We start from the raw sequence: 17,286 nt of genomic DNA, 5'->3' as shown, positions 1-17,286 counted from the left end.
TCACCAGGACGGCGTTGGCCAACCACTCAGGGTATTGGATCTCCCTGATGTGCCCAGCATTCAGCAGCTTCTGTGTCTCTTCCCTTATCACAAGTCGCCTCTCTTCATTAAACTTTCTTCTTCTTTGTCGCACGGGGCGGACCGTGGCGTCCATGCTAAGGTGATGGCATAGAAAGTCTGGGTCGATGCCCGGCATGTCTGAGGCGGACCATGCGAAAGCATCTAAATGACGTGAAATCACCTCCGCCACCACATTCTGCTCTTCTTGGCTCAACAAACGCCCCAGCTTAAACGTTTTGCCGCAAATCTGCCTCTCCACCACGTTGGCCGCCGGCTGATCCCTTCTATCTTCCTTAAGGGGCGTCGACTCTTCCACGGGCGACGTGTCGTCAGGCCCCTCCTCCATGTGCGTGTCTGCTTCGGGCGTCGCCCTTACGGGTGTGGTCTCGCCAGGCGTTGACTCTGTGGGCGTCGCCTCATTCAAGGGTTCTACCTCCATCGCCGCGTCTTCACTTGGCGGACGCTCGAACACCATGAACACGCCTTTCTTCATTTTCAGGCTATTCTCATAACATTTCCGCGCTTCTTCCTGATCTGACTTGATGAAGATCACTTTGCCACTGAGATCAGGCAGCTTCATTTTCATGTGGCGCGTGGAGGCTACTGCGTTCAGCCTGTTCAACGCCGGTCTGCCCAACAAGATGTTGTAGGCTGAGTTGGCGTTTACGACTAAGTACCTAATGTTTTCGGTACGTGAGGCCGCTCCATCCGAGAATGTCGTCCTCAATTCCAGGTAGCCTCGTACCTCCACCTGGTTGTCAGCGAACCCATATAAGCACTATGTGTAGGGCCTCAAAAGGTCAGGAGACAAGTGCAACTTGTTGAATGTCGACCAGAACATAACATCTGCGGAGCTTCCTTGGTCGACTAGAACCCTGTGCACCTTTCTTTCGGCCGTGACGACCGAAATGACCACGGGGTCATTATCGTGCGGCACAACATCCTGTAGATCCGTCCTCGTGAACACGAGGTCTGACTCCCACGGGTTACCCAAGATTCTTTCTTCAATCGAATTGACCCCCCTTGCATACTTCTTCCGTTGGGAGGTTGTGGGTCCTCCCCCGGAAAAGCCACCAGCAATGGTGTGGACTTCGCCAAGGACAGGCATCTCGTGCGCTTGTTCTACCACTGGTGTCGGCAGGGTTGCGGTCGTGGCGGGCTCCGCGATGTAATCCTTCAAAAATCCGCTTCTCACCAACTCATCTAGCTGGTATCCCAGCGACAGGCAGTTGTTGATGTGATGACCGAAAGCTTCATGGAACTCACACCAAGAATCCTTGCGAGGCCCTAACACCTTGTCGGTCTTCGCCGGTCACCTCAACCCTTCAGCTATATTGGGCATGGCAATCAGATCCTTCAATTCCACCACAAAGTCATACCTTGTTGGCCTGGCCCTTTCCCTGGCCGGGCGATTTCCACCTACTGGACCCCTGGGCTGCGGTTTTCTTGTCTCATAGGGGCGTCTCCCATCTGGCTTCTTCCTTCCCGTCGTGGTCTCATTGACCCTGACAGGTTGAGCCCGCATCTTCGCTCTCGGGCGTGAGGGTACGACGCTGGTGCGCTTCTCACACACCTCTCCCTCAGAGGCGATATGCTCCACCGCGCGACGCCTTATTTCAGCGAAGGTCCTGAGGCGATTGCGAATGATGGATTCATAAAAAGGTCTGGGGCACACGCCCTTTCTGAAGGCGTACACGATCATGGGCTCTTCCGTAGTACCAACCTTCACTACCTGGGCCCCGAAACGGTTGATGTACTCCTTCAAGGTCTCTCCTTGATATTGTTTCACATCAAACAGGTCATACGAAACTGGCGGCAGGGCCCTGTTCGCTAAGTATTGCTCCCTAAACAACCGCGACAGCTGCTGGAAGGAGGTGATATGACCGTTTGGAAGGTTGATGAACCAGTCCATGGCCATCCCCGTCAAGGTGCTCATAAAGAGCTTGCACCTCACGGCATCGGAGCCGCCTACTAGCACCATCTGCGTGTGGAAAGCAGTGAGGTGCGCCTCAGGATCCTCCATCCCGGTGAATATCACCTTGGGTCCCACGAACGTGTTGGGGATCACAGCTTCCAGGATCTCCTACGAGAAGGGTGTGGAAAACTCCCTTGGTGGGGTGAGAGGCTCGGTCTCATTTTGGTCACATTGCCCTTGGTTATCGCCCAAACCACGGCGCAACTCCTCATTGATACGATGGAGCTCATCGTTTCTTACGTGGGAAGCCGCGAGATCCGCCTGCATACGCTCTTGCTCCGCCCTTGATTCCGCCATTTCATCTTGCAGCCCCCGCATCATGTCCATGACCTGCTGCATGGACATTTCCTCGCCTGCTGCGCGCGCGGAACCTTGTCTCGTGCCCCTCATTCTTCACTGTTTTCCTCCGAAAACTCCTTCAGTTGTTAGGGTAGCCCCGGTATATTGACTGAAACTTGCGGTGGGACTGATGTTTTAAATCGGCCCCACGGTGGGCGCCAAATGTTCCGGCCGATTGACTTGGGACGTCTTTGTGCGCAACCTTGCCCGTCAACTAGGGACACCTTCCCTCTGGCTACCTGTGGATACCTGCAAAGAAGGACAAAAGGGCGCCCTAGCGGCCGTTTGCACTCCGACGCTCAAGTCAGCTAGCGAGAAACACCAAAAACTCTGCACCTCCGTATCGGAGCACCGTGAATGGCACTCTGAAGGTGGTCGAAAGAACTATGTGTCGTGTATCTTTTCTCCCTCTGGCAAACAACCTCTCTCTAGTCCCTTGTGCGTAGCCTCAAGACTCGAGCAAGCAACTAGAGTGTATTCTGGGAATGTTTGCCAAAAGTTCGAACCCCGTTTCCAACATTCAAGGTTCTATTTAAACGATCCTCGCATTTAAAGCGTCTTAAAGCACATTTAAGGTTGTGAAACGTTCAGCGCCTTTAAGACGTTTAAACCGCTCGAAGCATTTAAAGTACCTTAAACGCTCGAAACGTAAACTTTAATTTAAATAGCTTTAATTACCTTATACCTGACAAATTGATGTTTCTGTTATGACTTGGCTGCTATTACACGTGGAGGGCCTCACAGCACCGCGACCCAACTTAGGGGTATTTCGTCGTGTGAGTCCTCCTTCCTTGGAGTGCATCTGGCACAAGGGGTGACTTTTTTGGGTGCCAACTCATGCCCCCAAACCTCTAGTCACTTGCTTTGAGAGCGTATCTACCTTCCTCTTGTACCCTGTGTACCGTCCCGGTCATCGGGTGTGATGACGTGGACAAGAGAAAGGTAGGTGGTCAAGAAGTCAACATAGTCACCGTATAGTCAACATAGTCAACATAGCGCAAGAGATACGACGCTTAAGTTAAAGCCCAAGTGGCCGCAAGGTTATACATTGCACTCCAGATAAGGGAAGTCCATGGGTCGGATACGCTAAGATCCTAAAGATAGCGGCGCAAGGACCGTCTCCAAGGAACCCTAGATAATAACAAGCAACGCAGAGGTAAACCCTAGTTTTCACCTATATAAAGGGCGCGAAGAGCCCTAGTAAGGTACGCTTTCACAGTTACACGGGTTTTCACCCAGTTCTCAGATAGACGCTTTTCACAGTTACACGGGTTTTCACCCAGTTCTCAGATAGACGCTTTCACAGTTACACGGGTTTTCACCCAGTTCTCAGATAGACGCTTTCACAGTTACACGGGTTTTCACCCAGTTCTCAGATAGACGCTTTCACAGTTACACGGGTTTTCACCCAGTTCTCAGATAGACGCTTTTCACAGTTACATGGGTTTTCACCCTAAACCCTAAACCCTAGATAATAGCAAGCAACGCAGAGGTAAACCCTACTTTCCACCTATATAAAGGGCACGAAGAGCCCTAGTAAGGTACGCTTTCACAGTTACACGGGTTTTCACCCAGTTCTCAGATAGACGCTTTTCACAGTTACACGGGTTTTCACCCAGTTCTCAGATAGACGCTTTCACAGTTACACGGGTTTTCACCCAGTTCTCAGATAGACGCTTTCACAGTTACACGGGTTTTCACCCAGTTCTCAGATAGACGCTTTCACAGTTACACGGGTTTTCACCCAGTTCTCAGATAGACGCTTTTCACAGTTACACGGGTTTTCACCCAGTTCTTAGATATACGCTTTCACAGTTACACGGGTTTTCACCCAGTTCTCAGATAGACGCTTTCATAGTTATACAGAGCACTAAACCCTAGTTGTTCTTGACGGCACACCCAGTTGTGAGCACAAGGCAATTAGGGAAACACAGTTCCAGTCATTGAGATAATCATACAGTCTTTAGTCACTTTGGTGTTTCTCGCTAGCTGACTTGATCGTCGGAGTGCAAACGGCCGCGAGGGCGCCCCTTTGTTCTTCTTTTTCAGGTACTCACAGACGGAGCAGAACGAAGGTGCCCTAGCTCGTTAGAACAAGCCACGCATAAAGACGACCCAGGTCAACCGGCCGGAACACCCTGCACCTGGCTGCCCTGGGCGTGACCCTCCTCATGAGTCGTATCTATCCCAGGGGCCTCTATGGGGTGACATGGGCACTTCACGAGTCGGATTGCTCTCCACTGACGCTAGTACTATGGCCTTGAAGCCACCTTTCTCTTCCCTTTATCGCTACCCCGGGTTATCGGGGTTTGAGGCTTTCCCATGGCGTCACTCCCTCCATGGTCTTTCCTACCCATGGGTATCGGGGAGCGACACTGTGGTTGCCTTGCTCTTGTGACATTTTACCTTGGCGACGCCCTACCTTGGCGACGCTTCCACTTGGCGATGCCCTGCCTTGGCGATGCTTGCACTTGGCGTCGCCTCACCTAGGCGACGCCTCATGTTGACTTTGACCTCGACGCTAACTTTGACCTTGACTTTGTCAACGCTCGGGTACGGGACGGTACAAATTTGTAATTGATTGCTTAGTGGATTGCCTAGTGGATTCTGGGGATTGGATGTAGCTCTTGGTTTAACAGTGAACCAGTATAAATTGTTTGTGTATCTCTTTCTTCCCTTAAACTCATTTAAATTCAGTTGTTGTTGTTTTGCTAGTATAAACAACCGATTGTTTCGAAGAAACAACCGATTATAATTTCTGGTGCTTTGTTGTTTTGTGCTTTGTTTTTTGGCTAACTGAATTCTTAATCTGGTTTCTTGCAAAGAATTTCATTCTAACCTAAATTTTTTTCGAAAACCCCCTTTAAAAAATTCATCCTCCCTCTCGTTTAAGGTCATACATTCTAACAAAATGGACATTAATAATGCATACTTATTAACAAACTTTGAAATCTTTAGAAGTATACCTATTAAATTTTAGGTTCACTAATCATAATATCATGTTACAAAAAGTAAGACAATATATATTGCATTCCAAAGACAAAAATTTAAGCTCTTGGAAAAGAAGGCTTACATCTACTCAAATTTTGATCCCACACGATACAAAACAAAACACAAGTTTCTCCGCTTCAAGGTCCCATATGAAGCAAACACTACAAGATCACAATAGATTATCAATATCAATACATTTAAAGTATCTTGTAAAATACCCTAAACCCACTGAACATTATCCTACAATAAATGAAAGAAAAAAAAGTCAATACCTTTCTCAGTAATGGATGAATGAAGCCTCCGTAAATCTCCTTTGAATCGCCTATGCTTCAAGCCATCACGACGGAGCTCTCCATTGGGTTTTTCACTAAATTTTCCAAGTCAGAAATCAGGATTTAGGTTTACAATTACGAACACCAGATTAGGGCTTTCGATTTCACAAATTAAAACAAAAAATTGGGGATTTAGTGTAGATTTAGGAAGACACAAGATTTGGGTTTGAATTTTTAAACGAAAGAGAGATTGGGAATACATTTTCCAAACGGAGAAAGAACGGGAACTTCAAAGAAAACCAAAAAAAGAAAACCCTCCACAAACATTTTTGAAGAAAACCTAAGTTAGAGTGTTTTAGTCTAAGAAGCAAGAGAATGTTTCAGTGGTGGAGGAAAGTATGTTGCTGTCGGGGAAACCAATTCAACATAATATTATTTTCTTTTATTTTTTAAAATAATTTATTTTACGACATAGCACAAAAGAATGCTTCAAGGTGAAGAACCTCTTGAAGGAGCTCGTTAGGTTGGGGGCTTTTAATCGTTTCATCTCTTGAACCGGAAGCAATCGGGACAGAGGGTCGGGGTGAGACCGAGGAAGGGGAAGATCGAACGAGGATGAGGTGGTAGAGCAAGCAGTTACCACTAGGTTGATCGAACTGGTACCTCAGAAAGAAGCATTGCAAGGACAACCCAACATGAAATGGAAGAATCCCAACAAGGGCTTGATAATCGGGAGGAGCTAGTGGTCAGTATGGCTGTTGGGAGATCAACACCATTGCTCGTGGTTTCACCGGTGGTGGCCCTAATAGTTTGGCAAGAAAGAGACAGCTATGAAGTGTCAATGCTGTTAGCCTCCTACAATCACAGATCTAGCCTGACTTCCTCTTTAAAAATGAAGACCGATCGGCCTCAGACCCTAAACAACATGATCTCGTGGTGATCACAGCCATCTTGACAAACTAGAGGGTGAAGCGGATCCTGATTGATCAAGGTAGTTTGGTCAACGTCCTATTCTGGTTAGTGTTTAAAAAATTGGACATCTCGGAGGACCAAATTCAAACATACCACGACCCGCTACTCGGCTTCCCTGGGAAAAGAGTCCACACAAGGGAATACATAGATCTCTTATCCACGTTCAAAACGAGAGAGGCGCACTAGTCTATAACCGTGCGATAGATACTAGTGGACGTCGACACCTCTTATAATGTGATCATCGGTAGAAGGACCTTGAACCAGCTGGTGGCGGTAATGTCAATACCTCACATGGCCATGAAGTTCTCTGATGAAAAAGGAAACATCATCACCGTCAAAGTCGAGCCCAAAGTGGCTATAGAATGCTACACCCAAAGTCGGAAGGTCGCCCCTTACTCGGTGTCGAGACCAGGCAAGGAGGGGGCAAGTTTAGATCTATCATTCCCAAAGGAGAAAGAGGCAACAAATGATCAGGATAAGGGGAAGGCTCTCACGGATTGCCACATAGAAGCATCTGAAGATCTAAGCCCCTTGGTGAAGAGCCCCATGAGTCGAAAGCCAGGGACATCGACTTGGACCCTAGGGCGGAGTTTGACAAAAACTGACCATCGTTTGATGAGCCTATGATTAAACTACAGTTGGGCGCTAGCGTAATACAATCCACTAAGGTTGTGTGCTCTGTGGCCCCATCATTGAGAAAGGAGATTGAAAACGTGCTAAAACTTAACTCGGACCTCTTTGCCTAGAGTACCTCTGACATACCCGAAATTGATCCCGACTTTGTCTATCACAAAATTCCCATCCTACCCCAAGCAGAACCAATCTCGCAGAGAAAAAGGAGGTTGGGGAACAAGAGAAGGGCGGTAACAAATCACGAGGTAAATCAATTGCTTCGTGCTGAGTTAATCAAAGAGGTAAAGTACACCATGTGGATAGCTAATGTGGTTATGGTGAAGAAGGCTAGTGGTGAGTGGAAAATGTGCGTAGACTACTCTGACCTTAACAAAGCATGTCCCAATTATACATATCCCTTCCCATGCATAGATCAGTTGGTGAATGGTACAACCAGGTACGAGCTCCTGATCTTTCTAGATGCATACTCGGGGTACAACCATATAAGAATATACCCACTTAACGAGGAGAAGACTGTGTTCATGAGAAGACTGTGCTACAGAGTTATGCCTTTCGGGTTAAAAAACAAAGGAGCCACGTATCAATGCCTCATGGACTAGGTTTTTAGGGGACTAATAGGGGACATCATTAAGGTATATGTGGATGATATGGTCATCAAATCGACCACCTTGCAAGATCATCTTGAGCACCTAAGAAGAGTGTTGGAGAGGGCTCGAAGTCGTAGCCTAAGGCCGAACCTAGAAAAGTGTTTCTTCGCGGTTGGGGGAGGAAAATTTCTCAGATTCATGATCACTCATAGAGGAATCAAGGCCAACCCGGACAAGTGCGAGGCCATTCAAACCATGGATAACCCGTATTCTATCAGGGAGGTCTAGTGACACAATGGACGCCTGGTGGTGCTATCCAGGTTCATCCCCAAGTTGGCAGAAAAGGGAAAACCATTCTACAAACTTCTTAAGGAAAATTTTTTTTGTGTGGGACGAGGAATGTGAACGAACATTTTCAACCATAAAGAAGGACATTGCCTCCCTTCCAGTCCTAACCAACCCACCACTACACACTCCTTTGTACGTATTGTTAGAATTAATGGCCTAAATAAGAGAGGGTGAATCGTTTTCACAAGATTTTCGTAAAGTTTGGAAGTAGAGTGAAAAGTTCTAAAAAATCAACTAATTGATTTTCTGTTCAACTGGATAAAAGTTCAATTTTAATGTTCTTTACAGAAATTCAACCGATTGTTTTCTCAAAACAACAAGTTGTTTATACCAACAGAGAAAGAACAATGATTAAAACAATGTAAAAGAGAAGGGATAGAGAGATTCACACAAAGAAGTTCATATTGATTCACTCTTAACCAAGAGTTATATCCAGTCCTCAACTAACCACTAAGAACTCACTAAGAATCAATCATAGATTACAAAACATATACCAAGAGTAATGATCTTGAACCCCTTAAGAACACACACCACTCTTTGGCAACACCACAGTTTTCAGAAACCCTTTTCTGAAACTGCCTTACACCAAACACACATAATTATAGTGTTTAAAGTGAAAGAAATAGAATACACTTAGGCTTTACTAAGTAGAAAAACATAAGTATGCAAAGACCTAATCCTATTCCACACACAAGTAATGATCCAAAGCTCTTGATCTCTTGAAAACATTTTTTAATAATCTCTTTTTCTTAGGTTCTTGAAAAGAACATAAAATAGTCTTTATATAGACTTAAGCAAGTGGTCAAAGTTTTTAGATAAAAAACCAAAAGTAGTTGGAAGCATTTAAAACAGTTTAAAACACATAACAAAATTTTGTTATAAAAACAATAAGTTGTTTTCCAAAACAATCGATTGGAATAAATTTTTTGTTAAGATTTTCATAAAAACAACCAGTTGTTTTATCGAAATAACTAATTGTTTATGTTTGACAACAAAGACAAAATTAACCAAAGTTTTTGCAAATTATTTTAAAAACCACTAAGTGTCAAACAACAACTTGTTTCGACAATTTAACAGGTTGAAAAACTTGCCTTGGCCTCAATCCCTTGAGTAGCAGTTTTTTCAACTGGTTGATTTAAAAAGCAACTGAATAAAACTTTTAGCTTTTAAGAAAACATTTCTTTCAAAATAGATAAAGATTCAAATGAGCTTGGATCATTTCAAGGATTGAATTAACAAGTTAAAAACTACTAGACAACACACACACACATCAATAGGGTCATCAAGCTTTCCAAATAGATTTGGAGGCATCAAAGCATCTTGTTCAACACGTATATCTACTGGTCTCCAGGTTTGCAATCAGCTCAATCCTATTGCAAGAAGATGACAAAACTCAGAGGCCAATGTACTTCACCAGCCGAACCCTCCAGCCAGCAAAAGAGAGATATCAGGTGGTGGAAAGGCTAATCCTGGCCTTGGGGTTTTCTTCAAGGAGACTGAGGCACTATTTCCGCAGCTATGAGATCACGGTTTAGACTAACTACCCGGTTGGATAAAATTTAAAGAAACCTGAGTTGATTGATCAGATGACGTCCTCTTCGGTCAATCTGTTTGAGTTCGACCTAAGCTAGGAAGGCAAAGAAGTAATGAAAGCCCAGTTCCTCATTGATTTTCTGGTGGAGCTACCAAAGTTGAAGACAAAATAATGATGATTGGCAACTCCAGATTGATGGCTCATCAAATAAAAAGGGAGGTGGCGCGAGAAAGCACAAGAAAACCAAGACAACATCGACTGTCAAGCACAAGAAACCCTAAACTCTCCTGGTTGGAATTGTGGTGTGGTGTTCCAGTTACAGTCAGGAAGAGTAAGGTGGATGACACCAATTACGAACTACCTCAGACAAGGGACTCTCCCTAGCGACAAAAAGAAAGAAAAGAATGTCCAAAGGCAAGCGTCATTTTATACACTATAAAATGACGAGTTATTTAGAAGATCATTCTCGACACCATTTTTGAAATGCCTGGATGAGGTGCAGACGACCTACGTCCTTGTCGAATTACACCAGGGAATTTGTGGAATACATTCAGGGGCTAGAAGCATGGCATCCCAGGTCATGAGGGCAGGGTTCTATTGGCCTATGATCCAAAAAGACTGTCAAAATTTCGTTGAAAAATGCCAAGAATGCCAAATGTTCGATCCCATATCTGGCCTTCCCTCGGAAGAGTTGCACTCCATCCTCCCTTCATGGCCCTTCATTACTTGAGGTATGGATATACGCACTCCCTTTCCACAATCTAGAGGTTAGGTCAAGTTGAGGTCGAGATGTTGGCAACAATCACTACCCAACAGTTCCAACGCTTCTTCTAAAAAAATGTCATATGTAGGCACAATTTCCCATACTCGGTGGTGACCGACAACGGAAGACAATTCATAGACAAACGATTCGAAGGTTTCCTGGCTCAACTGGGGATAAGACACATGTGTCATCAATGGAACATCCACAAACTAATGGTCAGGGAGAGGCCGCCAACAAGATGATTCTTAGGGAGCTGAGAAAGAAGGTTGGATCTGCTAAAGGCCTATGGGTAGAAGAAATCCTGGGCATCCTATGGGGATGTCATTGTACACCCCAATCCACCACGGGAGAAACACCATTTCGCCTTACTTACGAGGCAGACGCAATGATCCAAGTCGAGGTGGGTGAGGCTTCATGGCGAAGAGAAAACTTCGGAGAGGAGCATAACTCGGACAACCTAAGGGTCGACCTAGACCTTCTTCATGAGATCAGGGAAGATGCGTGGTAAGAGAGAAGGCCGCCAAAGACAAGGCAACCCGGCGATATAATTTTTGCGTCAGAACTCGAGCACTTCGAAAAGTATACTTTGTATGGAGAAAGGTCGGCGAAGCAAGGAAATGCCAAGAGGGGAAACTGGCACCCAGTTGGGATGGCCCATATAGGGTAGCAGATACCCTACAAAATGGTACGTATAAACTCCAAGAACTAAGTGGCAAGTGTTGAACAAGATACTTTGATGTCTCCAAATTCAAGTGGAAAGCTTGAAGACCTTGTTGTTGTGTGTGTGTGAGTCTAGTTGTTTGAAACTTGGTAATTCACTCCTTAAGATGATCCAAGTTCATTTGAATCTTTAACCTTTTGAAAATATGGGTTTTCTAAAAGGAAGTGAAATTTCCACAGGTTGAAATTTCAAATCAATAGGTTGTTTGACACTTGGTGGATTTTAAAATGATTTCGAAAAGCTTTGCCTTTGCTTGTCAAACAAATTTCAAATCAACGAGTTGTTTAACACTTAGTGGATTTTAAAATGATTTGGAAAAGCTTTGTATTTTCCTTTGCTGTTAAACAAAAATAAATCGATTGTTTCGATAAATCAGTCAATTATTTTTCTGAAAACCTTAAAAAAAATTTGTTAAGTGGTTTTTCTGTTTTAAATGGTTCCAACAGCTTTTAGTTTTCACTGTTTTAACCATTTGATTGTAAAAAAAGGTGGTTTTACGCTCCTATGCATTAAAAACTAAGTGAGAGATATCAATCAAAAATAGTTTTCAAGTTTTCAAAGAAATTTTGGATCATCTCAAGTGTGGAATAGGATTGGGTCTTGTATTCTGAACTTTGATCTTGTGATTTACCCATGTGTATTCTATTCCCTTCTTTCTTGATAATTGTATTTTTGTACTTGTGTTACCAAAAAGTGTTGTCTGTTCTTGAGGGGATCAAGATCAACATTCTTGGTGTGGTTTTTGCCAAGGAGTGGTGTGTGTTATTAGGGGTTCAAGATCATCACTCTTGGTGTGTGTAGCTTGTAATTTAGGATTGATTACATAGTGTATTCTCAGTGGTTTATGAGGAATGGATGTAGCTCGGGTGTTGACTGAACCAGTATAAACATTCTGTGTGAATCTCTTTATCCTTACACTTTTTAAACTACTTTAACTTTTTTTTATAAACTGCTAATAGAAAAAACCGATTGTTTCGTAAAAACAACAGGATGATTTTCTACATCAAGCTTAAAAACAGTTTTGTATTTGGCTGGACAAATTTTCCATTGATTAATTCTTCATAGCTTTTCACTCTACTTTCAATACTTGCGAAAATCTTTCAAAAACAATTGACCCCCGCCCCCCTTCCCTTGTTTTAGTCCTATAATTCTAACAACAATTTGATGCAAGAACGTGGAATATAACCCATTTAAAGATGAACTATAGTTGAAAACCGAGAACTTGTACTCTTTTTTTTGCACGGGTTTTTTTTACCTAAGGAGGGTTTTACCAAACAAGGTTTTAATGAGGCAAGGTCGGCAAAATAAAATCCCTTTTTTCTCGATACATTCTCGTCAAGTTCAATCAAGAACTAAAAAAGCTCAACTAAGAGCATTATAACAACTCATTCAACCAAGAGAACAACAAAAATAATACAAGTTCAATCAAGAACTAAAAACACTCAACCAAGAGCACAACAACTCGCTCAACCAAGAGCAAAGCAAAAATAATATAAGTTCAATCAAGAACTAGAAACGTTCAACCAAGAGCACAACAACACGCTCAACCAAGAGCAAAGCAAAATAATGCAAGTTCAATCAAGAACGAAGCATGTTCAACCATGAACATATCTAAAAACCAAGTTTGAACAAAAATGAAGCATGGTCAACCAAACATAGCAAAAAATCGAGTTCAAACAAGAATGCAAAAGAAGCATGTCAACCACAAACATAGCCAACAAACTAATAGGCTTCGAAGGAAAAGTCACAATCTGAGTTCAAACTAACATCGAGAAACTTTATCAAACTTGAATCAAACGGTCAAGTACTATTGTTTAAGTTCAAACTATTATCATAAATAATTAACATATAGTACTTGAAATCGGAATCAAGAGTTGACCTATGCTAAATCCAAACGAGTCCAAACTAAACTCATTCATCCTTCAAATTGATCCACCTGTACATCTTCTCGAATTCCGAGCTGGGGGGACTTATATACATACCCCCCAATTACCAACGGGTACATTTATACAATAATTTCTTGTTTAATATCATATTTAAAACACATAAACCAGACCATAAATCGGTTATATGTTACTAGTGGTTATAATTACTATTATAAAATCCATTTATATCTCATGATAACCACTTAATGCTTTTCTTAATGGTCCGAGTCCAACAAGACTTATAAAATAGGTAATGACTCCCTTAGTAAGAAGACACACTATAATGACTCCCCGAGTTCATTTTCAGTAGGAACAGATATAATAATGAACAATAATACACATTATAAGGATCTTACAATATATGATTCTCACATTCCATACTTTTCAATATAATAGAGATAAATGCTTACCTTTATCATGATCAATGAGAGTACCTATGTGAGCAGTTTCTTTAATCTCATTTTCTTAATTTATCTCTTAACAATTTTGTTTTTGTCACATTGTTTGTATAGCCAACAGTGAGACAACCTTCTTTACTTACTATTTTCCAATTTCCAACTGATTAGTTTTTCATATCTATATATATATATAAATCAATAAACCCTTTTACAAATCACTGCAGGTCCAAAATCGATTTCACACCAATAATATTGTGAAATTAATTTACAAATTTTCTAACACTTGTAACCCAAGTTTGAACCAACTAGCTAAAGTCAAGAATCAAAAGCATTTTTCCCATCAACTTTTCTCTAATTCTTTTACATCCATCATCACGATTAAAGCTTCCACTGTTGCTAGCAAACAAAAACTACAAATCCCCATGTTCAAAATTACCCACAAAAGAATATTCCACATAAATCAGTACCTTCAGGTCAATAACTATTCATATTTAATTATTATCTATATCCTCAAAACTTTAGTGGACAATGGTAAGAAACAGCCAAAGAAAAATTATATGAAATAACAATTAAAAATCTGAGTGCACTACTAATTTCTTGTTGACCCTATTTGGTCAAGAAAGCAGTAACAGTCTGATGGTAACATAAAAACTAAGACTTTAAAATTAAGTTAATTAAGTATGATAAAGCATAATTATAACAGACAAACTATGAAAAGTAAGAGCATTAATATTATTAGTTCCTATATTTATTGACAAATTTGTGCATATCAAAATCGTAATTGGGAATGGGGAATGTATCATGCAGGTCTTAGTCAATAGTCAAATTGGAATATTAACCTGTAATTTCGATGAAAATATCAAGAGTTATCAATGTATATACAGTAACAAAAATTACTAGATTTTCGAGTGCATATATTGTTCAATCTCAATTGTTTTTTTTTATATATAAAGAGGAATAAGATAAAGGAGTAAAGTAAATAATAAATAAAAGGTACTATTAAAAGGTACTGTTTTTTTTCTTTATATGGGAAATCTATATTTTTTCATATGTGCTTACTTTATAAAATTCACTATGCATAATAATAATAATAAATTATAATTTCACATAATTGGTTAAAAAAATAATTATTAGAATAATTAGATTTAAAAATTGAATAATAAAAATTATAAATAATTATTTTAAAGTTGTATTAAGAAGTGAAGTTTAAACATAACTTCATCATATAAAATTAGTTTATAAGGTGAGGTTTGCACCCACTTATATACTAAGAAATGTCCTTATCTCTAGTCGATGTGGGATCTCCAACAAGTTGTTCTTAAATATGAGATTAAGGAAAGTTAAAGACTCTTTTAAGTTAATTTTAGGTAGGGATGGCAAAGCGGAGCGGATCGTGCAGAGTGACAAGCAGTTCGCTGAGAGAATGCAGGGCGGACTGCCTATTCCAACCTGTTGGCCTGTTTAGGCCCACCCAACATAACCCGCAACCCGCGTAGGCCAAGTGCAAGGCGGGGCGGGGCGGGTTGGCCCGAATGACCCACATAACTTAAAAATCTAAAAAAAAAATTGCACTCCCATATTTTCTTAAGGCAATCTCATGTTCTGATGCAAAATAGAAAAGTTGTTGCTTATGTTTCACGTCAGTTGAAGGTATACATGAAAAAAATTATCCAACTCATGATCTAGAATTGACAATAGTCATTTTTGTTTTAAAAATTTGGAGACATTATCTTTATGGAACTCATTTTGATGTGTTCAATGACCACAAGAGCTTAAGGTGTTTGTTTAATCAAAAGGTGTTTAACATGAGACAAAAAAGATTAATGAAATTTTTAAAATACTATGTTTTTCAGTTAATGTGTCATCCTAGGAGAGCAAATGTTATTGCAGATGCTTTAAGTCATAAGAAGATACACATGTCAACACTTGTGATTAAAGAGTTGGGGTTGATTAAGAATTTTAGGGGAATGAATTTGGAGATTTTTTATCTTCAAATCACATTAGTTGTAATATACTTGTTATAACTAATGAGTTTATAGAGAAAGTGAAGGAGAAAATTTGGTGGATGAGTTTGAAGAATATTTTGAGCCTATTAGATACTAATAAAGCTAAATACTTCTCTCCAGGAGCTAATGATATCTTAAGATTTAGAAACAACGTATGTGTGCCAGAGGATGATGAATTAAAACAAATGGTGTCATTTGAAGGTCATAGAAGTATATTCAGTTTGTATCCATATATGACCAAGATGTATCAAGATCTGAGACAATCTTATTCGTGGCCTAACATGAAGAAAGATGTAGCCAAGTTTATATTTACTTAATTAATTTGTCATAAATGCAAGGTTGAGCATCAACAACTTTGAGATATGTTATCTCAATTAGACATTTTAGTGCTGAAGTGAGATAATACTTCTATGATTTTTGTTACCTAGTTACCGTGTAACTTGAAAAAACATGATTCAGTTTGGGTCATAATAGATATATTAACGAAAATGGCACACTTTCAAACTATAGATTTAAAAATATCTATGCAAAAATTTATTCAAATTTACATAAATAAAATATTAAATTACTTGGTATTCCCTCTAAACAAAGATCCTAGATTTCTAGGTTTTAAAAGATACTTTACGAAGCTTACTAACCAAATTCAAACTCATTTTAACATATCATCCTCATTCGGATGAAAAAAAAAAAAATTCAATTCTTAGAAGATTTGATTAGAAATAGTGCATCAGATCTTGTTTTTATTATTGTTACAAGTGTCATCGGCTGCTAACAGCATAAGAGTGTGGTGCAACAGAAAATTTTGGTAAGGTGACAACTTATAGAAAATAGACTAAATGTATTTGGTCTAAAACTTAGAAAGCAAATGGAGCAACGCAAGTATAAAGACAGAAAAATGGGAAAAAAAAAGTATACAACATAAAATATATTGAATTAGGTGTATAAGAGGCCAAATTGAATTTTTTAACACCTAATTAAAAAATGAGAACTATCCCAATTCCTACAAAAATGAAGACTGAAAAGAGGCAGCTTAGCCCTCACAACCTTTACGCAATAGTAATAATTATTTTTAATAGTTTTCTTTTCTCATTTGCTTGTCTCTTCTACCATGCATGCTCGTTTTTTAAAGTCTTTTAACATTTTCTCTTTTCAGTATCTTAGTGATTACCAAAATAGATTACTTCTACTTGTTTTAAATATCTCGATATAGATAGAGACATTAGCATAAGTTCTTTCGGTCTGTTTTAACATTTCTAATTATTTTAAAAGAAGAAAATACAAGTAAAAGTTTTAAACAAATGTCAACTATGTTTTAAAATATTTTTTCTATCATCAATTAATTAGAAATAACTTTAATCATGGTTTTTAAATATTATTATAAACTTAGTTATTTTAAATTATGAAAATTTATGATTGGCTACCGATATAAATTTATTTATCGTAACATTCTAAATTTATTACAGTATTTTCCGATACAAAGTTTTTAATTGTATTAATATTATTATTATCAATGATGTAATATTTTATTATTTGAAAATTTTAATATATTATGTAAGTAGATTAACATTAAATAACTATTCAATAGATAAAAAATATATAAAAAGTTATGTGAAAAAAAAATACAAGAATGGAGAATTGAATTGTGCTTAAAAATACTGTGCATCGTTTGATATTTCTTCAGAAGAAAAATTTAGTATTTTCCGAGCGAACTAATAAAGATTTTGGCAAAACAATTTAAAGAACTTCTCTTCTTTTACTTAGG

The 17,286-nt window shown here is 40.0% G+C and overlaps 1 protein-coding gene across 1 annotated transcript; it reads right to left on the bottom strand.

Annotated features, from left to right (window-relative positions):
* Positions 1 to 1,372: 1,372 nt before the first annotated feature.
* Positions 1,373 to 1,978, bottom strand: LOC137829085 (uncharacterized). Its single transcript, XM_068635878.1, has one exon. It carries the CDS (start codon positions 1,976 to 1,978, stop codon positions 1,373 to 1,375), a length of 606 nt encoding a protein of 201 aa, XP_068491979.1.
* Between the last annotated feature and the right edge of the window lie 15,308 nt (positions 1,979 to 17,286).

Source organism: Phaseolus vulgaris, chromosome 7, assembly GCF_000499845.2.
Source record: "Phaseolus vulgaris cultivar G19833 chromosome 7, P. vulgaris v2.0, whole genome shotgun sequence".
Lineage (NCBI taxonomy): Eukaryota > Viridiplantae > Streptophyta > Magnoliopsida > Fabales > Fabaceae > Phaseolus > Phaseolus vulgaris.
This window is presented reverse-complemented; position numbering and strand designations above follow the sequence as displayed.

Excerpts from the sequence above, each read along its gene's own strand:
- LOC137829085 (XM_068635878.1), bottom strand. The coding sequence starts at position 1,978 with ATGGCCATGGACTGGTTCATCAACCTTCCAAACGGTCATATCACCTCC.